This window comes from Tachypleus tridentatus, chromosome 1, assembly GCF_004210375.1.
Source record: "Tachypleus tridentatus isolate NWPU-2018 chromosome 1, ASM421037v1, whole genome shotgun sequence".
NCBI classification, from domain to species: domain Eukaryota; kingdom Metazoa; phylum Arthropoda; class Merostomata; order Xiphosura; family Limulidae; genus Tachypleus; species Tachypleus tridentatus.
Window position 1 is genome coordinate 42348212 of NC_134825.1, and position 27979 is coordinate 42376190.

Here is a 27979-nt window from a genome sequence, read left to right on the forward strand (position 1 = left end):
ACCCTATAATAAGATCATATATATATGTGTGTGTGTGTTTTACCAGAACGAGCTTAAGTTTCATTCGCTTCACCAGGCAGGTGTCTTTACGTTTTGCTTACTTACCTGAACATCACTGTTGGATCTATTTCCAACTAATAAACAAATAGTATAATCTCTCACACAAATTTTCTGCTCCGTCTGTGTGATTAAGACAACTTTGATAAACAAAAGTTAACGAATTTGCCACCTAGCGAATAAGAGTTAAAAAAAAGAAAAAATATACATCAATACGATTTCATCCTTTAATATTCAACTACTAAAAGTAACGAATGAGTATATGTATACCAGACACAATGGAAAATAAATAAAAATTTATAGAGCATTTCAACAAGCAATTTGTAAAAAGAGAGAGACATTTCCATCACTTTTACTATATCTTAAAATAACACGAATAGTAGCAGACAATTGCGGTACAAAATTTTCTGATATAAACGTATTTAGAAATTGACTAAAACTTTTTATGGCATTTAACGTTTTGATTTATTTTCTTCAATAAGCAGCTAACCAATCTTATAGACATAAAATGTATGACAAGGGATAAAATATCTAAATCCAAACGTTATTAATATATATTTTTGATAGTTACTTAAAATGTTTATAAACTGTGATTACACGTCATCCTCAAGCAATTCTTAGCAGATTAAGGATGCATTTTGAAACATTATAAGTTCATTAAAATATCCCATCGAAATTTATTTTAAGCAAATTACCATAAAGACTGGGAACACATGTTTTCATAGATTAATTTCCTCTTATTCGATTGCAATTTTTTTGTTACTATTCTAATTTGATTTATGAAGATTAAAAAAACTTTACGATATTGTTATGGTTTAGAACCACGTGTATAAAAACATAAACTTATAAAAAGTATCATGACACCTATACCTACATTTTTTCAGAGTGAGAAACTATTTGGTATGAATTTTAGATTTGTTAATACAATTAGTTAAAACATCGCTCTCTTTCTGAGTGACTTACCAGATGAAGTTGTGTTTTGAATGACATAAACAAAGATGACACGAATCTAAAATTATTTTTATAGAATTTTTGAGTATTTTAAAGTTGAGCTAAATTATATGCATAATAGAGAAAATAATATCATTGGTCCATGAAATTCCAAATAATTTGTTTTATCAATATTCAAAGAAAGTGAATCAGTTAAAAGGAATTGTAGAAATTCATTAATGACAATAGAAGCGTCGTTATGTGGTATAAAGATACGGGTCTTGGACCCATAAGCGTGAAAATTTTGGGCGTTTCAGTACCATATCGGTCTCTATTCTGAATCTTCAAGACACCAACTGGGAATTCGGTATACCGTCAAACAGAATTGGAGCACAGATCTCGCGTGCCAACGCCGAGCTATACCTCTTACTGGAAATAAATTTTTAAAAAAGAAATAAAGGGTGGCAGCACAATCTATCAATTCTTTGTTTTTGAATTTCGCGCAGAGCTACACGATGGCTATCTGCACTAGCTGTCTCTAATTTTGCGGTCATCACCACCCACCGCCAACTCTTGGGCTACTCTTTTACCAACGAATAGTGGGATTGACCGTAACATTATAACACCCCCACGGCTGAAAGGGCGAGCATGTTTAGCACGATGGGAATACGAACCCGCGACTCTCAGATTACGAGTCGCACGCCTTAACGCGCTTGGCCATGCCGGGCCCTAAAGCTAGAATAAATAATAATAATTAATGAATGTTTGCTCTTTAATTGTAAAATTGATATAAATAAATAAAAATCATATAATAGTTATATTCTGTGTTAACGGAATGGCATAAAACTCCTCATATTAGCATCGTAAATCCTAAGACTTACTGCTATCTCACTGTGGGATACAATTTAACGTTCGTTTGATTTTAACAAGATTTATTGCTTCAATTCTTTCTTCTAAATTGTAAAACAGTGTTTCAAAAACTAAAGAAAAAAGACTAGGAAGATTATTAGATTATTCAAGAACTTCGATTGGTATAATTTATTTTGAATTTTCGCACAAAGCTACTCAAGGGCTATCTGCGCTAGCCGTCCCTAATTTAGCAGTGTAAGACTAGAGAGAAGGCAGTTAGTCATCACCAACCATCGCCAACTCTTGGGCTACTCTTCTACCAACGAATAGTGGGATTGACCGTCACATTATAACGCTTCCACGGCTGAAAAAGCGAGCATGTTTGCTATGACAGGGATTCGAATCCGCGACTCTCAGATTAGGAATTAAGTGCCTTAACCACCTGGACATGCCGGCCCTCGAAAACTCCGGAATTCCAAAAATAAGTGCATTTGTGGTATTATATGAGTAAGTAAGGTTTGCTTGCGTGTTTTGAATTTTCCCACAAAGCTACATAAGGGTTATATGTACTAGATGTCCCTAATTTAGCAATGTAAGATCAGAGAGAATGCAGCTAATTATCACCAGCCACTACCAACTCTTGGGCTGTTCTTTTACCAACGAACAGTGAGATTTGCTGTTACATTATAACACCTGCAGGACTGAAAAGACGAACATATTTGGTATGACGAAAATTGGAACCCGTGACTCTCAGATTATGAGTCAATCGCTCTAACTACCTATCTATGCTGGGTCTTAGACGAGCAAGTAAAAAACGGAAAGGCGAGGGAAATAAATATTCTTTAGTATACACTATTTTTAATTGACTTGTTTTATACATTTTTATTGTCGTTTAGCTCGAAAAAAGTTTATCCTAATGTAATACATAGAGAGTGTTATTTGAAAAGAGAATATGTTAGGAAGCTGAGTTGTAATGATATCATGGATTTTTTAATGTCATTTGGTGTTATTATTTTTATTCTTAGAAATTGGAGTTGCAAAACCAAAAATAACAAGATATAATAAGATTGGGCATTAAGATAATAGGTATAAGCTTCTAATTTGAATATTATTAATGTAACATATAGTATAACGTTAGATTGGGCTTAATGCATGTTAGTGTTCCTTAAGCTCAGATTCAACTTTCAGTGAGATTGTAAGACAAATATGTTGTTTTATTTAATAAATACAGTCTATAAACGAGTTGATTGTCACTTTTAGGCTTAACAGTGTTAACAACAGGGTTCTGGTATTTAATCATAGTATCGAGTGTTCATTTTAATTGTACAAATCATACAATGGTTCTTACTACTCGGAGTTAAACATTTTTGTTCGGTGCGATAGTTACAAAAAATGGGTTTTATTTGGAAATTCTAGACTACTATGCACTTTTAATGAAGCCAGTAGTGAGGATGTTCAGTTTATTTATAGATTTTGCAGGTTGAAAGAAACTTGAAAACTGTTCTAACTGGAGTTGAGGAAACAGATAAAAAAAAGTACAAAATGTGCGAAATGACAGCAGAACTTTTAATGTGCAAGGAAGGCATCAGCTAAGGTTAACAATGAAAATGAGGAAGTTAGAAAAGGTTGTATTAGGGTTAAAAGTAGTGAACTTAACAGTAAAGTCCTTTTTCTGATGAAAACAGAGCTCAGTCTTTGGCTTCTGTAGACAAGGATATATCGGAAGGAGAGGAAGCAAAAGGATTAGAGAGGATATGGATTATTAACTTAAAGAGGATACAATTATAGTCGATTTCTTGATACAGTATATGGATAGAATGATTTATGGGGTAAATAGGAAGAAAAGAGTGGCAAAGGTAGAAGACATAAGTGACAGAGCAAGAGATATAATGAATGGAACTGGTGACGATGCAGCCTTTGTTATGTATGTAGGGGTTAATTATATAGGGAAGAGTAAGTCGGAGAATCTCATTAATAAGTACAAGGGGTTGATAAAAGTATTTAAAGATAAAAGCCATAAATTAATTGTGTCAGAGATACTGCCAATAATTAATTGTTGATATGAAATTTTGAGTAGATTGCTAGAGCTAAATGCTAAACTGAAATTACTATGTAAGGATGAACAGGTTAGCTGGTTGGACTTGTTGGATCAGTTCAGTGGAAGAAGGGAACTTTTTGGAACGGATTGTTTACACTTAAGTAGAAAAGGGTTTGTCATGTTGACAAAGGCTATTAACTCAGCTACTAAGGGGAGTTTTAAACTATAACTAGATAGTAGTGAGAACAAAGATACACTAAATTAAAAATAGAAGAATGTTTATCATAACAATTCAATAAAAACTGGTTACAAGAATAGGTTTAATCGTTACTGTTGTAATGCTATAAGTATAAAATAAAATAGATTATTTTGGATTAGGAATAAAATATTTTGATATAATGGGAATACTTAAAACATGGTTAAATGTAGATGATAATGAAGACAGAAATTTCTTTGAAATACATGGTTTTAGGTTATTTAATAGGAACAGATTAGTAAAGAGAGGAGGAGGAATGGTTGTATATACAAAGTGTGAATTACATTAAATTGAAAATATTAAGGATAATAACAAAGATATTGAATTCACTTGGGTTTATATCAGTGGATATCAAGGAAAAAAGTCTTAGTAGGAATTAAGTTACATACCATATGAAGAAACTGATGAAATTAGCGAAAATTTTACAGTAAGATTAAAAGTTTAGCTGTTAATGAAGTCATAATTATAGGTGATTTTAATTTCTAAAATATTAATTTGGAAATGCTAGAACCAAACCATGAGGTAGAAAGGTTTCTGGAAATTGTTCAAGATGGATTTCTTCACTAATTGGTAAAGAAATGTATTAGAAATAACGCTTTATTTTATATTTATTGTTAACTTCTAATACAGAAATGATTGAGAGGGAGAAAATATGACAATTCCTAGGTACAAGTGATCATTGCTGTATTAGGTTTGATGATTTGGTGCATATGGAAATTACGAATAATATTTTGATTCCAAATTTCAAAAAAGGAAATTTTGAATGGATATAACAAGAATTATCTGTTGTGAATTGGACAGCATAGCTATTTGGAGACACTAAAGATACGTGGAAAAATTTTTAAAAAGCGTTTTTCAATATTCAAAATAACTATATTTCTTACAGAAAGAAAAGGGTAGCTAAAAGTTAAAACAAATTGGCTCACAAAGCATGAAGAGACAAAATTAAAGCACCATAATTTAAAAAATATATATATTTAATTGACTAGTATTATAGAAGATCAAGAAATGTAATCAAACAGGAAATTAGAACATCCAAAAGGATTCATGAAACAACTTTGGCTCATAACATAAAAGGTATTAGTAAGGAATTTTTAAAAGTACATTAGAGGTAAGCAAAATGTTAGAAATGATATAGAACACTTAAGGGACCACACAGAAAAGCTTGTACATTATAATTATGAAATGTCTAGGTTATTTATTTTTTTTTTTAATTTTTACTAGTCAAGTCTTAAGCAGTATTCCTCACCTTGAACAATTGATAGATGAAACCAAAGTTGAACAAAACAATTGCATAAATTCTGAGCTTGTTAAAATAAAATTGGGAAGTTTTCAGAATGATAAGGTTCGTGGGCCACGTAACATTTTCCAAAGATATATATATTTTCCAAAGGTTTCAAAGGAGGTAAAGATCTGTATACGTGAGCCACGTGTCACAGTTTTTTGTAAGTCCTTGAATAATGAACAAATACCAACAGATTGAAAATTAGTTAATGTCATTCCTATCTTCAGTGTAGGTAATAGAAGTTGTCCTATAATTATAGACCTATTAATCTTCTTAATAAAATATATTTTGCAAAATCATTCAACAAAATTTAGAAATTTATTAGATAGTTATCATAGTTCACTAAGAGAAAATCTTGCCTTACAAATCGTTTGACATGCTTTGAAAATGTTAGTACATATGTAGATGAGGATAAGTGTGTAGATTTGGCGTATCTGGATTTTTACAAAGCGTTTGAAAAGTGCCACATAAAAGGCTTGTAAAGAAACTTATTTTATCAGAGGGTTGTTATAAATGGAGTTCAATGAAACTGGATTAATGTTGCAAGTGATTTACCTCAAGGCTCAGTCTTGGAATTATTGTTCGTTTTGATTTATGTTAATGACATAGATGAAGGAATGGTCAATAAATTATTTAAAGTTGCCGATGATATTAAGGTATTACTAGCTGTGAAGAGAAAGCTGCTGCTCTACAAATTGATTTAAGCAATTTAGCAATTAAGCAATCTAAGCAGTGTGCTGTTGTTAGTGGTAGAGCAAATAGGATTTCAGGATGTTCCTACAGAAATATTGGATACAAGTCTAACAAGATTATAAGTTCATTGTGTAAGTCAACGGTTAGACCACGTGTGGATCATTGTGCTCATTCTTGGGCTCCCTATCTTGAGAAAGACATTTAAATGTTGTAAATGGTTCATAGGAGGGTTACTAAAATGGTACCTTGGATGGAGGGTTTGACATGTGAGGAAAGATTAAGGTTGTTTTCTCTTGAAAAAAGAAGGGTTAGAAAGGGTCTAACTGAAGTGTTTAACATTGTAAAATGCATTGATAATGTTAATACGCCAAAATTTTGTTTACTTAATAGCGAGAATTATAGAAATATGTGACAAAATATAGATTAGTCAGTTTACAAGTCGAGCGCCCTAGTCCCCTGGCCATGCCGGACCCCATCTCTCTGGTAAACCACTTCAGACTTGCAAGCCGCTTGTTAGTCTTTTGCTTTCAGTAAGTGAGAAGAACCTGTAAGCTGCTTTTCACCCATGGTTTAAAACTGATTTAGTTTGGCTCGAACGGTGGGGAAGAGACTGTAAAATATATGATGATCAAAACTTGTTAGAGAAAATGGAAGATGACAGTGATGAAAGCTCAGCAACAAATGGAAGATGACAGTGGTGAAAGCTCAGCAACAAATGGAAGATGACAGTGATGAAAGCTCAGCAACAAATGGAAGATGACAGTGATGAAAGCTCAGCAACTGCTGATTCATGTGAATGTTTGTTATTTTCGAGTACCGATGGAGATGTCGAAGAAGACTTCATGTACTTTAAATAACAAGCAAATTCTCTCAAAGTAGTAGTAATCAAATACCACTAGGTGTTTCTGAGTAAAGAACCATCTACTTTAGAAGATACAAAATCAAGTTTGCTTTCTTTACCAACTTTTAAATCTCTCTTAATTTACTTCAATACACCCACTTAATCAAGTGAACCTGGTTAGAGCGGTCGACTCGAAAGCTGAGGGTCACGGGTTCAAGTCCCCGTGATACCAAACATGCTCACCTTTTTAGCGAGGGAAGCGTTATAATCTAACGATGAATCTCTCTATTCGTTGGAAAAAGAATAGTTAAACAAATAAAAATGGATACAATATCTTCTAAGATTGAGATTTATTATTTCAGATCAGCTTGTTAGCTCATTCATTATTATTATTACTGTCATTATATTTATTTTTTGACATTGTGTTTTTTAAGTGGTGTCGTTGAATATATCGGTTGTTAGCTGCTTTCCTCACATCATTCACAAACATGGATAAGTTGTTCTAAGAAGTTTCTATGACGTTGTTGTAGTAATAAATATTATCATTTACCAATAAATTTGTTTTTATTTCTTACATTATATAGTGACAACAAGAAAACCATGAAAAATGTCAGTTTAAAATGTATCGTTAGCGATTCCGTTGCTATATCTCCATAAATATAATAGTACTGTTTGTTGTCTGTTGTATGTCTACACAAATAGTTCGCAGACTGTCAATGGATCTTCACTAAATTTGAAATGGAGGCTCATTAGGCCAATGCGAGTTTATGTTCGAAATTTCAGTTTTGAATTTTGTGTTTTTGCCAATACCTCTCCTCTTGTGGATGGATCTTCACCAAATTTTGAATGGAAGTTCAAAGTTCATTGGGTCCATTGGAAGATACATGAAAAGTTGCGATTTTACATTTTGTGTTTTGCAGTTTTATAAGAATTTTTTGTTTTTTTTTACAATGACGTATAAGGAAAGAAACTTTTCATGTACTAAAATAACCTTTCATTAAACATGAATTTACATAACTAACGTCTAGAGAACAGAGACTCAAGCTGGTTTATAACTATTTAACGACAACACTGTATTTTTTTGCTGTAACGATAACCGAGTTCCACTGAAGAAGCAACACACGTATGTTTTTAATTATGGATTGAAACTATACTGATAATATTCGTTGAGTTTAGTATAGTAATGCCTTAACATCTTGTTATTTATGCCCAAACATCATATTAGGGGCTAGGACGCTGACTTCAAGGAAAGGCCCGCTGTCTCCTCCACTATTTCTTGCTTTTCATTATATTTTTTTGTTAGCAACTTCTTTTCCGAATCTGGCTGCAGACAACGTAAGGTGATAAATACGTGAGATATTGTAAACTAGAGGAAATACATAAGCTCAATGTTTTCTTTCGTTTCATAATCATATGAAGCTGGCGAAGTCAAAGTTAAGACTGGATAGACAATGTACCCCTCACGCAACATGGGTATTACTTCTGTTTGTACATTACATAATGACCTACCTTATGATTGTAGCCCTAGTTTTCGATGTTTGTATTGTGAATGTGATTTTTATTTGTCATGAATTTGCATTTATTTAAATTTTACCTGAGGTTTGGATATTTTGTGTAAGATTCGCGATGTTCTTCTTTTTCATGTATTTTCTTTTTTAATTTTTAGCTTTTCTATAAAAATATATGTATATTCTGTTATCTAGCGAATAAAGTCTAGATTTATATCCATATTATCGAGAGCACATATTTTATTCTATGAAAATGCAATTAAAGTTCTTCTTGCACAAAGAATATGATGAACAAAGGTTAACCTCGAAGTGTCACAGGAACAACGAAAGTAACTGTACCCTTTTGGGTTTTTTTCAAATTCATGTTCATGTATATATGATACTTGAGAAAGATTTTATTAGATATTGTTACTTCATAATGATTCACTTTATTTTTAAACAGCGATAAAAGACTTTTCATAGTAAATTAGGTCTATTAAAGTAAGACAAACAAAACGTTACTGGTCATTTGTGCCGGAGCATGTTTGTCCGGTACCGAACTGTTCCCATATCGTTTACTACCGGTGGGAATTCTCACCTTGTCTAATTTTGAGTAGTTAATATTCTCTCCTGTCACAAAACTCTAATACGACAATGAAATGACCAATTCAATGAATTTCCTCAATATCTATGATTTGTTTGTTTGTTTTGAATTTCGCGCAAAGCTACACGAGGGCTATCTGCGCTAGCCGTCCCTAATTAAGCAGTGTAAGACTAGAGGGAAGGCAGCTAGTCATCAACACCCACCGCCAACTCTTGGACTACTCTTTTACCAACGAATAGTGGGATTGACGGTAACATTATAACGCCCCCACGGCTGAAAGGGCAAGCATGTTTGGTGCGACGGGGATGCGAACCCACGACCCTTAGATTACGAGTCGCACTCCTTAACACGCTTGGCCATGCCGGACATGATAAATACACAGAAAATTTCACCAGTAATTGATGAGATAAATAAGTATTTGAATGGTTAGTGTATTATTATAAAATTGTAGCAACAAGTTATTGAGTCTATGAAAACGTTGGTATACAAATATTTTATAACAATATGTTTAATAAGCACCACTGATGATTCTATGGTCAAACATACGCTTTTCATTTAATATTCATGATGGTATTCTAATATTCTTTTGACATCTAGGATAGTATTTTGGTATTCATACAGATGGAATATCGCGTGCTATATGCTTTCCATTAAATAAACATGAATCTTCGTTGAGAACATGGTGTGAATGTTCCGTGTTTTTGTTCATTTGACATGATACACGTATCATGCCTCAGTGGGAATATTGAACGTGTACAAGATCATGTTGTGAAAGAAGATGAAGGATAGCCGAAAAACATACGAAATTCATTAAAAACTACACGCGATACAAAAATTATTCGCGAAAGGTATAATTCTGTCGTTTCTGCTTAATATTTAATGAATTGAAATTTTTTCACTCTTTGGCATTTCTGAATTTCTCTAGTAAAGAAATTTAAGAGGTTTAATTACGTTTCAAATCTCTTTGCCAGCTTCCTTATATATTCGTATTGAACATTGTAATGTCAACTTCACACTAAAATACATTGGCAAGTTAGAAATGAAAGAGAACTAGACGACAATACTCGATATGATGACTCGTTCACTCTGTAGTTTAAATCATTATATAGCTATGCATTTTGATGTTATCCTTACAACACAGAGTAGAAAGCTTCAAAGCTGAGCTGTGCCGTTTGCAATATTGATATACACAAATATGTATATTATAGTACTGGATGTATCAAAGCATATAATGTTAAAGAAAGGTCACGCGAACGTATAGCTGCAACATAATATGAAAGATTTATATATATATATATGGAAGATATATATATATATGTATATACATATATATCACATAATTCCTAGGTTTGGTAAGACAGATTTAATCTCTTTGTTTTATAAACAAAAAAGTTTTCCTAAGGTTTAATCATTAAAGTTAATTATCCTGTTAATACATTTCTAGGATAATTTCGAGAAACAACTATGAAATAAAGGAAAGAGTTTTTCCTTTCGTGCAGTTGTTTAACTGTGATTGTTTCTGAGGTCAAGTAAAGATTATTTCATTTTGCTTTACATTTTGACCAGCCTCGTTTATTTTACAAGTTCAGTCAAAGTAATATATCTTTCGCCGGATCTTCTAATAAGAACTTAAGTATCATTCCTAGGGTAAAGCAATGCACCTGAGAATACCACAGAAAGAGAACAGAGTAACCTAAGATTCTATTATCTCACAAGCTTAAGAAAGTAAAGTTGAACAGATGAATAAATGAGCTTTTAACTCTTAACATATCATGTTTAGATAATTTGCCAAACATTTTCATGCACTTAATACAACACGAGTTAAGGTGATTCTTTATAGATTTGTAGGTAGAAAAGCTAAAGATATACAGTGGGTTGAGTATGTTATAGTTAAAAAACTATGATGTGTAAATCAGTATAACCATAGAGGAACGGATTGTATTAGGACTTTCTTTTTGGCATTGCTTAACATTATGTAGATAATGTAAAACCGTCGAAAATTTCTTGCATTTTGAAAAGGCGTGTAATAATCCTTTTAATGCAGTATATTCATAAACGCAGGTTATAAATATCTGTTCAGATTAGGGATTTGGAGTTTCAAACAGGAATATCTCTTTTAATTAATGTCATTAGGAAACAAAGGGATATGAATAAACCTGGTGATACAGGACCACCCAAAAAAGATATGCAACAAGTTGTATCACAGCTGTGGTAAGCAAAGTGTGGCGTTTTGTAATAGATAAGAATCCTCGAACATGAAGATTTATGGCAAATTTCGTCAACGTTCCCTAAGCAATAGTACAAAACATAACGACAAAGTATCTACATCTGAAAATACAATACAAGTTACGTGTATGCAAACGCATTCCACAGCATGTCCATTTGAGAGTTGCATGCCTCAAGTAATTAGAAAATAAAACGGGTATTCGTGCTATTCCAAAGGAGGACATACTGGGTAAGTCATCAGACTCAGCGCCTAGAGATTTCTATGTGATCTTATCGTTGAAATGGACGTGGAAACCCCCATCCTCGTACATTAGATAGATAAAGAAGATGGGTTGTGCTTTGGACATGTCAGCCTTACAATGGATTTGGACATGTCAGCCTTACAATGGATCCTTTTGCAGATACACAGTAGTGAGGTAGAGCATGACAGATTGAATGTGGTGTCATGCACTATCATAGTCTGGGGAAGCTGCAAAAATCATTTTAGTATAACGTAATTAACTTTTAAGTTCAAGGTTTATAAGGAGTTATACAAATTTGTTAAAGCCATCATTGGCTAAACATTAGTAGCTGTAGCGGTCAAACGAATAAGTAACTTACAATTAAGTAACCAGAAATAAATAAAGTTAAAACTGTATTTTATTATGTTGAGAAGAAAGTAGATTATAGGGTCACCGTGTCAAAACACACACACACAGTACAAATATTCTTATAGACAATAGAAACGGTAAAGATGGTAAAGAGGACTCATACGGAGCCCGTATCTCAAGGTGACATCTAGTTGACTTTGTGCAGGATACTTGAATGGTAAGAAAAATATTAAAATCTTTTCTTCATTTTTTTTACAATAATATACGTGTTTGCAGAGGTGTGAGGTTTCACAAGTTCGAAATCTGTTTGTAATATATACCATGTTTCTTTTGGTTATTATGTTCAGTGTGGTCAAAGAGCAAAGTTGTACCCAATGACTTTCTTTTAACTTTTTCTAGTTATATACATGCAATGTTGTGGAGAAAACGTATTTCAATGAAGTAAGAGCTATTCACATTAAAAATGTTTTGTGTGTGAGACATCTGATAAAAAACATGACGAGACTGGACACATGTATTCTTTAGTCTGTTTCTACGCAATTTAAAAGGAATTACTCAATAATAAAAAACAAAACACTTCTAATGAAACTACAAATAACAGTTTTATGCAGCCTATAGCTTCAGTTTATACAGAAATTTGCATAAGACAGGTTAGTCCATTATCAAGTTTTAAAGATAATAATTTATTTCGTTTTTCTAGTCGAGTGCATCTTGAAGAAATATACACTAACGAAATTCCATTATGCATTTGTTAAACTTCAGTCAAAACGTACGAGCGGACTAAGTTTTTATGATGTAAATAATGTACACAGCCACTGTAATTTCCGTATATTCATGAAATAAAGGATATACGATAACGTAGATTACCGAGGAGGAAAAAAATACAGAAATACATGATCACGAATACCTCTCGAATGTTATGAATATTTTATTTTAACGTGAAATATCAGATTTTGGTATGCAAGCTAGATACTCACTCAACAGAAAAAATTAAAACATTCATGCCAGTTCCCAACAGCAACTTACTCTATCATATAAACAATGCCCGCATTTATAAACGACATCAAAGTTTGTGAGGTATTCAAATGCATTTTATATTAGCACATTAATATATTATTTTGGAAACCTACAACATGTAACAAAATATTAATAATACTTCTCATGATATTCCGAGCACTTGTGATTCTGTAAACCTAGAAGTACTCGCGTGATAGGATTGTAAGTGTCGTACATTGCATTCAAGTACTGAAGCGAAACTGTATGTACAAAATTCCCTGCATTTAAATATATTTTAACGTAACCAAGACAACTCTATATCTAAGGTTACCATAGTATTCAGCATTGCAAACTTTGAATTTATAGGCTCTCATTTGTATAAACCTGAGAGAACCGCTCTGGTTATGACAAAAGTCATCAGGAAAAGAAATAAGTTGGTCGAAGCTTCAGTAGAACTTGATGTTAACTCCGTCTTTGTCTAATTGTCTCCTTGTGAGGAGGTGGTACATCATTTTATCCTATATTTTTCTCTCTAGTTTTACAGTGAGAGGTCAAATACGAGGTAAATTGTCGAATTATTGGATTTTTTAAAATAAATAATCATAACATATTAGAACCAATGATACTAATAATTTAATTGTAAACATATTCTAAACATATTTTCGCCATTTTAGGTATTCTTTTTCCAACTGTATTACACAATATCAATTTTAATAGAATATTTTTTTTACAAAGTTTTATATTCCCTATGTGTCTTACATTTAAGTGGTTTGGTTGGTTGGTTTACTGAGCTAAATTAAAAACCTGGTATTATTATCACAAATGTTTTAGTTTTGAATAACTGTTATTATTTGTATACCATCATGTTTAAATTGTTTTTTTCTAGGTAAAAAATTAGAATGTTGATATCTGTGTTTATCTTCTATGGGCATTGTCAACGTCTTTTGAGACTTACCAATTGAAAGTCCAATTAGTTGGTTAGAAGATTAATTGCGCTTTATATAAAGGAGGCACATTTAGTCTCCACATATTTTATTCAAAGCAATTTTTAAACCTGTTCAACGTGCGAAGCTGCTAGGTTGACCTTAGGGCTGAAGGAATATGTCACAGTCATTTCCCTGAACTAACATTCACATAATGAAATTTTAACATTATATAGAGTAAAAGGACTTAACAGTTCTAATAAAAAAAACGTTCGTTACTCTTCCTAGAAACCTGGATACGGAAAATCCTTGCAAAGCAAAGAGTTTAAAACTTTGAAACAGAATCTCCAGTCAGTCAAAGGAAAAATACCTCAACAGCATAGTAAAGTGAAGATTGTACTTACTCCATAAGTGGTTAGGTGACTCAGCTCGTAGTCTGAAGGTTACGGGTTCAAATCCCTGTCACAGTCAACATGTTCGCCCTTTCAGCCGTGGCGGTGTTATTATGTGACGATCAACGCCACTATTTGTTGATGAAAATGTAGCCCAAAAGCTGGCAATGCGTGGAGATGACCAACTGCATTCCCTCTAGTTTTACACTGCTAAATCAAGGACGAATAGTGCAGATAGCTCTCATGTAGCTTTACGCGAAATTTAAAACAAAATAAACTACTCTATTATTTCAAAATTAGGGAGGCTAACTCAAATAACCTCGAGTAACTTTGCACGAAATTCAACAAGCATTGACAAATTCTAATACTTAATCAATCAATTTTCCTATTCAATGATAGAGCATAAAACAGTCACTTTGTTCAGTACACGATTAAATGAAGAAACATATTATTAATTTTATGAAACAAGAGGAACTAAAGATAAAAGTAAATTAATATGTTAGTAATTCACAGTAATGCGACCTTCCCTTTATAAATGAACGATTATAATTGGATGCTTACCTGATGTACACAATTTTAAAATTATATATATTGTACATAGACAAATTTTAGTACTTAAACTCAGTACTAAGAGCTCTATTTATATATTCATATGTTTAACAGTTTATTGACAAACCACTTTGTGAAGTTCGAAACTGCTGAATCGCATGCTTGTACATTAATGTTTTTATAGATTCTTTTTTAAAAATAATTTCTGTTAGCCACAGTTCTTTTTATCTCACCTAATTATGCCGTAAACCTGGCGAAAATTTGTTAACAAAGTAAGCAAAAGGTTTACTACGTATAACCGTGTGAATGTTGAATAACATAGTTATTTTTAATATTTAAATGAAACTAACATTAATCTTTATATTTCTTAAAATGTTTGTTTCTTTTTGAATTTCGCACAAAGCTACTCGAGGGCTATCTGTGCTCGCCGTCTCTAATTTAGCAGTGTAAGACTAGAGGGAAGGCAGCTAGTCATCACCACCCACCGCCAACTTTTGGGCTACTCTTTTACCAACGAATAGTGGGATTGACGGTCACATTATAACGACTCCAGGGCTGAAAGTGCGAACATGTTTAGTGCGAAGGGGATGCGAAACCGCGACCCTCAGATTACGAGTCTCACGCCTAAACACGCTTGGCCATGCTGGGCCATGTTTCTTAAAAGAGCTGTTTGGTTACTTTATTTGTTACAATGGCCGTGTGCGGCCCATTGTTTAGCATGTCAAACTGGACTGTAGATATGAGGTTCTGTGTTTTGTGTCCTCGTACCGCCGAAAACAAACAAACAACAAAGAAAACTAACAAAATACACTACATCAACAACTACTATTTTTACTTTAGGGTTGTAAGTGCATTATAAGAATAATAATCAAATCTCACTATTTGGACTGATAAGAGTAGCTCGGGAGTTGGATATTTTTTCCTACTCTAGCTCTTCACAACAAGATATGGTTAATCAAATTGTTTTAGATTAGGTCCGACATGCCCAGTTGGTTAGGACGTCCGACTCTCCATCAGAGGATGGCCGGTTTGAATCCCTGTAACACCAAATATACTTACCCTTTCAGCTGTTATAATGTGACGGTAAGTTCGGAAGTAAAAGAGTAACCCAAGAGATGGTTGTGGATGGTGATGACGAGCTGCCTTCCCTCTAGTTTTACACTGTTAAATTAGGGATGGATAACGCAAATAGCCCTCGTGTAGCTTTCAGCAAAATCAAAAACACACACAAACGTTGTTCTCGATTAGCTTTGGGCGAAATTTAACAAAAACATTTCAGTTATAAACACTCATATTATTACACACAAGAGAAACATGAAACGTTTCAACTATTTGTAATTAAAAACATTTTTTCCGTCTGACGGAAGAAATTTTATCAAGTGCTTTAACATAAAATCAAAAACCCTAATATTTTCTTTTATAATTCGCAAAACTAGATATATGCAGCCTACATTTTTGGTACATTTACTGAATTTTGAAAGACATAACCTAAACACAAAAACGAATATATATCTGGTTTCTGCTTTTACAGGACCAGAAATTACACTTTGATGTTTAAATGGTGTAATTCAGAACTTATTCACATGAATATTCGCTCCCCCCGCTAGTACAGTGGTATATCTACGGATTTACAACCCTACAAGCAGGGCGTCGATTCCCCTCGGTGGGCTCAGCAGATAGCCCAATGTGGCTTTGTTATAAGAAAAACACACAAACATCCATGAATATTCATATTATATGCTTATCTTATAATCAGAATCTATACAGTACACAGAAGGATTTTTTCATACATATAAACTTATTTATACACTGAAATATGAACTCTTATGTGTATAAATTATTCATTATACTTGACTTTTTATTGAAATTTGCAACGTGAAAGGCATTTTATGGGGGCATAATAAATCAGAGGATCCTTGGGTTCAGGTATTGCAGCTACCAGTTTTGAGCTAATTCCCTAAGAGAAATTAATCAGTTAGCAGCAGTTGCTGCTAAAGTGACTCATCTTGCTTTTTGAACGTGCAAAGCGAATACCCCCTTCCCTAACTTTTAAACCACGTCTGGCCTAGGCTAAATAAATGATGTCAAAGTTGTGAAATCAGAATATATGTTATCCGTTAAACTTCAGAAAATTAACGGCGGACGTTATTATTTATACTAAAACATGAAATATCTATTTTCTCTGTAAAAGGTAAATTTATAAACCGCTCTAGACCAAAGAAGCAAGAACTATCTAGCATTACTGTCAATTGAAGTGTGTCTGTGTATCAACATAAAATTAATTCGCTTGTAATGGACCTGGACCTTCGATAAAATATTCAGTTCCAGACCAGATAGAAGACTGAATAGTTTAGAAGTTTTTATATTTTTATGTATGAATAACTATTTGTAATAACCTTTATTATAAATTGTACTTTTGTTTGCATATTAAAAATATTTGTGTTAAGAAAAAATTGTGTGTATCAATCTTGTTGGCACATATCATAAATTTAATGCACACTGACATTTAATTAACTAATCTTTAGGGTTAGGCCTTAAATCATGGTTTCTAAACACTGACAAATGTTTTTCTTTTATAATCGTTATCTGTATCTGATTAGAACTATCTTTATGTTCACGTCATTATTCTCATATTCTATAGTTATGTAATAAAATTTACTACATTTACTTCAAACAGGTGCTCCTTTTATTTTGTCATATGAAATATCACGACAAAAATATTGTTAGATATAATTAAATATTTCAAATAAATATTTGCTGTTACATCTGAAAGTAAATTATGATTAATTCTAGCGATATAATTCATTTCACCAGACAGCAAGTGTACACAGTTCAAGATTTATTTTACACAGATACAAAAACAGATTTCGTGATCTTTGAGGAAGATTCTACGTTTGAAGATGCCATTTTATACTGCAAAGAAAAAGGAGGATTTTTACCATCAATTAGCAATGAAACAGATAGGAATCGCCTTACGGAATTTGTTAAACAGGTGAACATGAACGACAAAACTTTCTGGCTTGGGATTTCTGACAGAAATAAAGAAAGACTCTTCGAATCCGTGAACGGAGAAGTAGTTCCTTTCTTGCCTTCGTTCTGGGCTGCAGGCGAACCAGATAATGGTGGAGGTACCGAACCTACTTGTGCCAAGTTGCAGAAGGAGATTGATAGCGAGTTGTACTTACTGAAAGATACAGCTTGTGGAAAATATCACTACGGTATTTGTGAAATAGTTAAAGGTGATAATGGTAAGATCCAGTAGTAGCTAGTTCACTTAACCATATCAATTATTTTTAACTACATGTTTGTGTGATATACAAGATTGAGTAAGTTATAACAGAACGATTTTGAATATAGAAATCAGTAAGTCACATTAAAACCATTTCTGATATAAAGTCGCGGTGAAAAAACGTGGTAACAAAACTACATTTTGATATTGTTTGGTATGGTGTAGGTAATGTGTTTTTTTAGAAGACTTTTCCGACGTAAATGTTTAATAAACTCAGGTGTTAATTATTTGTTCAGATTAAGGATTTTAATATTCGAGATGGTGATATATTTGTTTCACTAACACTGGAAACAAAAAAAAAAAAACATGGCTCAACTTGTAGGACCGGAGTTATCTAGAAAGACTTTTATAACATGCAATATTACAATCGTAATAAGCAAAGTGCGGCATCCCATTAAAAGGAAGAAACCACGAACTCAAGGGTTAGTTGCAAAGCTGTCCATGTATCTTGCGCAACAGCACGCAACACAATAAAACAGAATCACCACTTGGAAACAACTACAATAACATATAGGCTCAACAGAATAAGGCTTTCAGTCATAATTCTTGTTCACACGTGGCGAAACTCAAGTAGCTAAAGAACGAAATGGATATTCATGATATTTAATATGGAGACTATCGAATTTTGCCTGTAAATCTTTGTGCGATCAGATTGTTGAAATGGCTGGGAGAAACCGTCGTAGTATCACATACTAGATGTACTATGAAAATCCTGCTGGGAAGGAGTGGCTTTATTTGCACGTTGAAGCTTTACGATGGAGACTTAACCTTATATAAGAGACACTATGCTGCGGGACTATTGTAAGTATGCACAGCTATCAGATAAAGTGTGAATGAAGGTGACAACAAGGACTATAATGGCGCAGTGAAGCTCTAAAATCGTTTTAATATAACATACTCAACTTCTGTATGGTATATAAATGTACTGTTTGAGTTAATTTGCATTATATCATTATTTCCAATACTGTGAATCATTAGAATTTTTTGTCCCTTTGATTGTTCGGTTGGTTTTTATTTGAAGGTTTTAGACTATTATATAAACTTGTTTATAGTTTTGTGTCTTCTTTATAGTGTTTCTTTATGTTCATTATTTATTTTTTGTAGGCATAAAAAGAAACTAGATATAACATTGCCATTAATTATTTAATATAGATTAAACTATCACACTTTGGTTGATTTGGATTCGAAGAGAGAACTTATATAATTTAACTGATAATCATAATTTATTCTTAGGTTGCGAAAACATGCATGAAGATTATTGCTACGAACTGCTTGAGGCTTTACGTCGAAGTTTCAGTGATAGTGATGCTGCTTGCCAAAAGTGGTACAACGGCCGGTTAGCCAAAGTCGCGAACCTTGACAAATTGTTATATTTCTCTGAATTGATTCTGGAGAAAGGTAAGGAAAACGAAGACTACTGGATCGGTCTGACTGATGGTGACAGAAAAGGATTGTGGAAATTCATGGATGGAAATGAAGCGCCATTTGTTCCGGAACTGTGGTTTAATAATGAACCCAACAATAATAATAGAGATTATCAAGACGAGGACTGTGTCGTAGCCACAGTTACCAAGGATAAGCTTCTGTTTGAAGACCGGAAGTGTTCAGATTCGTACAACTTCATCTGCGTCATTAAATCAGGTGTGTATTACTTACAAATCGTTTGTCTCGCATTTAGAAATAAAGGTGCAATGTAATGTTCTGTAGATCAAGTCTTGGATTATCGTAACAGACTAGTAACATCATCATTTTCTTGGTTAATCACAAGTTGAAAATTATAGTTCACTTGACATTAGAACCAAGCAAATAACTATTTTAATTACTGAAATCTCAAAAGGTGCTACAGCCTGTAGAGCATATTTTAATTATTTAAGTTAATGTGATATGTTAAAAATTAGTTAATTAAAACACTTCTTTTGTAATGTGAAATACAAATTTAGTGTAAATAATTCTACTGATGTGAAAAGGATGAATTTACATCAATGAAAAGTCTATTACGTTTTATTCATTATCATAGTATAAATAGTAATTTTAAAGCTACTTAAAAAGAATGAAAGATAATAGTAAATAGGTTTATGTCATAATTCTAAGAGTGATTAAAATACAATATTCACAAATGTTAGTAATTCTATGTGATTTTTGTAGAATTTAATGATTAAATCCGCTGAATTTAAGGCAACCATATTATCAACTACTTGCAGTTTATTTATTTACTAATAGACTTAAACAGCTGAGTTTAAACGTTTGATTGAGGCTCCAACTCCAGTAGTAATCTATCTAAAAATATAATGTAGATTTGTGTAAACATATATAAATATAATTTTATCATTTTAAAATAATAAACAAACCAGTGTTACTTATTAATAAACGAATACTATTTTCTCAGCGACAAATAAAACGTTAGTTAGATTACCAACTAAAGTGAATATGAGGTGAATTAAAACTTGAACTAATCTAAAGAGAAACTAATTGTTAAATTTCCTCTGAATTAGAATTTTATACATTTGAATTTTATTTTATACAAGCTTTTATATTTATTCTAATAGAATGCTTATACTAACGTGATGTTTTACGATTTAATGATCATACGAAGGTCTGCTTAAAAGGTAAGAATGTTATATAGAAAAACTATATTGTTTTTACACTGATTGGACATGAAGTTGAGGTGAAATGGTGTGTTTTTATTGCAAGGCAAGATACAAGAAATTTCATTAATTATTTCTTGGAGATATTGCATATACTGTTAGACAGTTTGAAATCTATTGCATCCAAGTATGCAATAAATAAGATAGTAACGTGTTTTATTCGGAAGTTATGAGCAATCAAATAGAAATAGAGTTTTAAAGAGTCCACACAACCTTATCAACAACTGTTACACACACGAATTAATTATTTTGTTTGTTTGTTTCTGGGTCTCAAATAAAATTAATGAACATTCTTTCATGATCTGTTTGAGGTTGGATATTTCATTTATGAGGTCTTGATTTTGTTGTACTGTCACTAATATTCACAAATACTATGAATGGTAGCGCCGCCATTGAATCTTTAGGCTTGATAGTTGGATTTGCCTTAACAAGGGCTTTCGAGAAACGTTATTGGCCGGGCATGGCCAGGTGATTAAGGCACTCGACTTGTAATCGGAGGATCGTGGGTTCGAATTCCCGTCGCACCAAACATACTCGCCCTTTCAGGTGTGAGGGCGTTATAATGTGACGGTCAACCCCACTATTCGTTGGTGAAAGAGTAGCCTAAGAGTTGGCGGTGGGAGGTGGTGACTAGCTGTCTTCCATCTAGTCTTATACTGCCAAAGTAGGAACGGCTAGCGAAGATAGCCCTCCTGTAGCTTTTCGCGAAATTCAGAACAGATCAAACCAAAACGTTATTGCAAATCATATCCACAGCGGATGCACAAATTGAACGTCCATGGACCTCAAGGATGTAGATAATCAAGGTGATAGATGATGATATGCCGAAGAGTAACAAAGCTCCAGTCGCGGCCAGTGAGTCTTTTAGATATCTGCTGAAGACCTGTTTGTGGTCTGATAAACAGTTACAACTTCTGGGATAGAAAAAAATGGCTTACATAAAGGTCCTGCCGGTTCTACAACACAACAATATTACTGTCATTAGCTATAGGATCCCTGATGCGGATGTGTCCAGTCAGAATTCGATCAAGTTTTGTTTAATTTGTGAACTGTAATTGTCATATCTCACTGGATGCTGCATTCTCTATAAGCTTGACTAAAATCGGATAAATCAGAATTTTTTAGGTCCATTTATTTCTTCATAGTCAAGCACAAAGCAACACAATGGACTATCTGTGTCCTGCTTACCACAGGTATTGAAACCCGTTTTTTAGCATTGTAAGTACGCAGACATGCAGTTATGCCACTGGAAGGGAGGGAGCTTTTAATTCTGATACTTGCTACTGACGCGCCCCCTCGTTGAGGGAGTGATCCCTTAGTAAAAACACTGACTTACTACTTTTTACATGGAAATATAACATTGAAATAGATGAAAATTTATACGAGTTGGTTGTTTATTAAAAGTGTAACAGTTTATAAACTACTGCGTAGTTAGCGAGAACTAAAACCATATACAACACTAATATCGGTGGAGATTATATAGCGGAATGGTCAACAGTAAGAAAAATAATTTTGCTTGTATTTTCAATGGCTCATTGTTGAATATAAAGATTTTATAAATCGAAATACTTATCCTATCATCTTAAAATCTCTGTTGGCTTTAAATAATTAGCGAAATATAGAATTGAGAGTATTTTAAATCTTATTGTACTACAAAGTACAATATTTAATATTCTATTTTATTTTAAAGGAGTAATAGCTTTTGATCGTTAAACCAAGATTTTCAGTACAGGAAGAGCCTTTCCACTAAATAAAAGTGTCGTCTAAATATTTAGAATAAGAACAGAAATCAAATGGAGTTGGACATATGTGGTTACGGTAGGTCAAATATATATATATATATTGTGTTGGGAACGTTACAGTTGGTTTGTGAAAGTACCAAATGATGTATGTGTGTGTGTACGTAATGTTTGGACAGTGTTGTGTGAATATCATTTTATTGTGTGGTGGAAAATTAATAATATAATGTTTGTGAGATGTGTTTAGATAATACGGCGTGTGTTAAAAACAGAACAGTACACGCAATACAGAGTTAATTTGTTGTTTTAACACTGAGAACTTGGAAATAAACGACTCAAATAATTTGTTTCTCCATAATGTTTTATTTAATTTTTTTATGGGCTGCATGGTATTGTTTATCATTGTTTACTGAACCTTAGATTAATGTTGAATACTTTAACATATAAAATTTGAAGATATAACTAATAACCTTTGGATTATTGTGAACATGCATATACATATTTTTCAACATTTCTATACAATTTTAATTTGTAGTTACCATAACAAACAAAAAAGAAACAATAAACAAGCAAGTTTAGAGTGAATTTACTTGCTTATATAACTGAAGGTATGAAATTTAAGAAATTTAAATTATGTTTTCCAAAACTGTTTAGACTTTATTCAAAATTACTTAGGAAATCATTTATTTACTTAGACGTAAAATAACTGTAATGAGTATGAAAATTGTGAGAAAGTCAGTGTTTATTAGTTGTTGATGTATATAGTATTTAAAATGAATTTATTTTAAAACACAATAAATTTGGTCCTTAATTTATAGAAATGAATGCATAAACATTTTACTGCATCCTTTATTTTAAAGCACACTTGCTAGCATGCTGTTCTGGAAAATATAATATTTTCCTTAAATTTTTTATTAATCAAAGAAGGATATAAAATACAAGGCCTGTTATGGAATTAACGAATGTTATAAGGTATTCCAATACTTAAATGCGAATGTTTCGTCATAAAATAAAGATAATTATTCAGTCATTTCGTATGAAGTCGCAAATTTCATTTAGTGGATTGTCTAATGTTTGTACAACTTTGTCACTTATAATAAGAACTGTTTACAAAATTTTATTTTTACAGCTGAGTATACCACAGTGGCTTGCGTGTCTTGCTGTAGATGGAAAGTCAAAGGTTCGAGTCACTCTGCTGATGAACACGTTCCGCACTTTCGGCTGTTGGCGAGTTAAAAGCAACAGCAAATTCTATTATTTACTTCAAAAATTCGGATAAAGCCCCTCTGACGGGCGGTGCTAATGAGTGGCTGTTTTTCTTTTTATTATAAATATTTAAAAATTAGGAACGACTGTTCCCGAAACCTAGGGGTCTATAACTTGGCCATTTAGCTCATATGCGTGTGAAGTACGTTCAAGTTGAAAATAAAATACCTTATATATAACTCCATACATATTTATGTATAACATTTTACAGGCACCTTCATCAGATGGAGGCTAAACATTTAAAAACATTAAGTTTTATATTTGATATTCTATTACCTTTGTTTTCATTGTATCATTAAAATATGATTGGTTGCAGTACCTCTCAAATCAGAACAAATGAAAATCGATAGAACGATAAACTTCCATTAATAAAGCAGTAACACAGTTTAAAAAATTATCGGATATTTAATACTAAAATTTCTGAAGAAATAAATAAATCATTACCTTGATTGATTGACTTCAAATGGAAACTATGCATTTTTTTTCACAACCTCTCGTTCTTTATGAATGCGTATTCTCTCCTCAAGGAATAAAGCTCTGGAACTGCAAATATATATATGGGTTTTTACCTGCCCTCTGCCTGTTATTTGATTTGTTTGTTGAATTTCGAGCAAAGCTACACGAGGGCTATCTGCGTTAGCCGTCCCTAACTTAGCAGTATAAGACTAGAGGGAAAGCCACTTGTCATTACCACCCACCGCCAACTCTTGCTGCTCGTTGGTAAAAGTTAACAACGAATAGTGGGATTGACCGTAACCTCATAACGCCTCCAGGGTTGAAAGGGGAGCATGTTTGACGTTACGGGGATTCTAACTCGCTACCCTCACATTATGAGTCGAGCGCCTTAACCACCTGGCTATGCCGGGCTGCCTGTTATTTGAACAAGTACTTTTGTGAGTCTTGTACTCAAAGTCATAATAGCTGCAGAATACATAGGATATATGAGCAGAATTGTATTCATTATTGACTTATCGAAAAAGCATTCTTATTTAAAGTGAGTGGTAAATAAAAACATTTAAAAAGTTCGTTACTAAGCTTGATGACGACTCCCATAGAAGGTCGAAAACTAACCACAATAACAAAACAAAATCAAATGCGAGGTATCAAAATGGTGTTATAAACGTGGTTTTATTTAAATACTGTTCACTATATACATTTATCAGTCACTAATTTGAGGAAATAATATAATATAATTACAATTTTAACTCATCTCTTATTTTTTAAAATAATACTCTCCAAAATTTTCGTTGAAGATCTGAAGTTGTTAATATTTTAATATATTTATTTAAAAAATGATAAAACTTGATGAGCTGTGTTTTTCTAAGTTTTTTCATTTCTTATTGAAGCTTATTTCTCGCTGATGAAACAATGCATTCTATTTATTCTAGAGCTGGTAAACTCTATATGTAGGAATGGCCAAAGGTACTCAGTTGGCATAATGCAAATATACACATTAAAACATAAAAAATGACAAAAAGATAATTGGAATTCACTTTCAATTGTTTCTATCACAACAAGCCTCAAAACAAGGCAAAAACAATTTCTAAGATATCAAATTAAAAAATGACTAACCTATCAAGTTGTTTTTCTTTCTCATTGTTGTTTCAGTCAAGACAACTTCACAACTATTTTAACACTAATGTAATTTAAACCCAAATCCACTCTATGTCATACATTAGCTGTAATAACTAGTAGTAATTTTTAAAAAATCATAATTCTGGCGTAAAAATTATCTTTTTCACAGAAATATGGTGTTCTGATACAAAACAAAAAACTTAAATACATAATGAATAACAATTGTCACCTAATAATAGATCAACAGTAGATAGCTGTAACATGTAGAATACTCAATACTTCGTATACTATATAATCGGTGTCTTTGGGGAGCCAACCCCTTTATTGTGTATCAAGTGAACGGAGAAAATAGAAATCAATACACATAATGTGAAATTTTATTATACACATTCATGGAATACACTAACTTTCCGTCGGAGATAAAAGTCACAAAACAACTAATAAAACACATTTTGTAAAAGTAGAAAGATGTAGGGACGGCCAAATATAATACACGGATAATACAGCTGTAGATAGGTCATACCTGTATGACTCACAGTTTTAAGCTTAGTGTTACACTGTAAAATATATATTTGAATTTGATGTTACTGTAGTTGAAAGTTATATATTTCGGACTGCTGGTATACAATTTGTTTATCAGAATATCATGGTCATGCCAGGATAGTCTACAATGTAATGTAAGTAAGAGCATAGAACTTGCGTAAAAGTAAAACCAAGTTGAGTCAAAACGTATTAATTATTAAAGACTCTCTACGAGATCGGTCAATTTATTCGACCTAGTAACTATTTTGTACTCGTGTATTTGATAATGCATTATTAAAAATTCGTGTTCATGTAGGGATGATCTATGTGCAGCTGTATCATCCACATAATGTTGTTTGTATTATTTTTGGCACTGCTATCCTTACATTATTTTACATTTGCAAAATGTTTTTTTATTACTTGTTATAAGCAAAAACATAAGAACAATACATTGAGTTAGCTGTATTCATTACAAAAATAATTTTTAGTTCTGGTCCATTTTCGTAGTTTACTCTGATTCGAAGTAATTATTAATAATTATTAGAACTACATCTGTAAGTTTAGCAGCTGTCACAGGATCTCAGCCATATGGGTAAGACAACGATTATTGGTAGAAAAAGAAGAACTAGAAGAGCTATTATTTATACATTTATAGCTAAAAGAATATATCACAATCTTTTCAAAAGAATAGTATTAGTAAAGTGAGATTATTAAACCACTAAATAACAAAGAAAATATAATGGAGCAAAGCCATGTTTATGGCATCACATCTCACAAATTATTAATATATTAATGTATATTAATGCATGTTAATATATTAATGTATATTAATATATTAATGTATTAATATAAGTTATATTGAAACGAATTCAGAGACACACCACGTTATTATATTTCATGTCATTATGTCCTCTTGTAACTTCTCTGATGATACTGCACCTTGACAATAATCCTGGATCTCATTGTTCACAGGATATCCAAAACACATTACTTTTCCCTGTTTACTATGCATAATGCATCTAATTTATAAGAAAGATAGTATTCTAGCCTCTATTTCAACAGTCTGATTACACAGAAGTCCAAAGGCACTTTGTTTGGTAAGTTATTCTTTATCTTTTTGACATACATCAATATTTGTTTAATTTTCCAGCTGATGTAGGTAAGCTATGACTGGGAGCTTTATTTTGTTGAATCTTTACCTTACTGATGTCATTTCAAATCCTTCTTGCTTACAGTGTGTACTGTTTCCTTGGGCAGGTGGACAACTATCTCTACTCTCCTTTTTGTACATGGATCCTGACATCTTACATTATACTGTACATTGCTTATTACGGTTTGGATAAATCTCTTTATAGATGAACTGGTGTCCCAGGCTGATTTATATTATTTTGTTGTTAATATCATTAATTACAAGGGATTTTCCCGTATTGAAAATTATAAACTCCAGATTTGAATACATCTTTATAATCCATAACCTGAGAGTATGGATACTTTGTAACTAAAAGGACTTTACATATCCTTCTCAAAAGTGACCAGTTTTGGGAGACATCACAATACCTATGAAACCAAACAAGTTTAAATACAATTCTGATGAATGCGATTCCACCACAACTTTACATTAATCGTGGTTGTTATGTAGCTTGCTGACTTATATAATCAGAATCTCTTAATATAATATATTCAACTCTTTATATTATGTAAGTGTCACAAAAATAAAATAAATTGATAAAAAACATAGCTCTTTCCTTTTTTTTTATTAAATTGTTTGTTTGTTTTGTTTTTGAATTTCGCACAAAGCTACTCGAGGGCTATCCGTCCCTAATTTAGCAGTGTAAGACGAGAGGAAAGGCAGCTAGTCATTACCACCCACCGCCAACTCTTGGGTTACTCTTTTACCAACGAATAGTGGGATTGACCGTAACATTATAACGCCCCCACGACTGAAATGGCGAGCATTTTTTGCGCGACGGGGATGCAAACCCGCGACCCTCAAATTACAAGTCGCACGCCTTAACACGCTTGGCCATGCCGGGTCCCCTTTTATTAAATACTAAAAGTCATAGAAATTATTATTATTACTGGTGGACTTCGCTAAATTTAATATAATCAACAATTAAAAAGCGTGAGCATGCCCAATATGACCAAAGCATTATATGTGATATATCACTTCTTTAGAATTGTATGCATTGAGTGGACAACTTGGTTTTAAACGGTAAATGTTAGTATA

The 27979-nt window shown here is 32.6% G+C and overlaps 2 protein-coding genes across 2 annotated transcripts in view; one reads left to right on the plus strand and one right to left on the minus strand.

Moving 5' to 3' along the window:
• LOC143247049 (acyl-coenzyme A thioesterase 9, mitochondrial-like) overlaps positions 1-239 on the minus strand; it is a 49093-nt gene extending 48854 nt beyond the window's left edge. Inside the window, exon 1 of the mRNA XM_076494395.1 lies at positions 106-239. Coding sequence (XP_076350510.1) covers positions 106-113 — 8 coding nt within the window. The 5' untranslated portion in view covers positions 114-239. The remainder of the gene's footprint in view (positions 1-105) is intronic.
• Positions 240-13127: 12888 nt separating this feature from the next.
• Positions 13128-27420, plus strand: LOC143247053 (macrophage mannose receptor 1-like). The gene is made up of 4 exons (XM_076494410.1): positions 13128-13414; positions 17569-17964; positions 19239-19646; positions 26988-27420. Exons 1-4 carry the CDS (start codon positions 13312-13314, stop codon positions 27050-27052), a joined length of 972 nt encoding a protein of 323 aa, XP_076350525.1. The 5' UTR covers positions 13128-13311; the 3' UTR covers positions 27053-27420.
• The last annotated feature ends 559 nt before the right edge of the window (positions 27421-27979 follow it).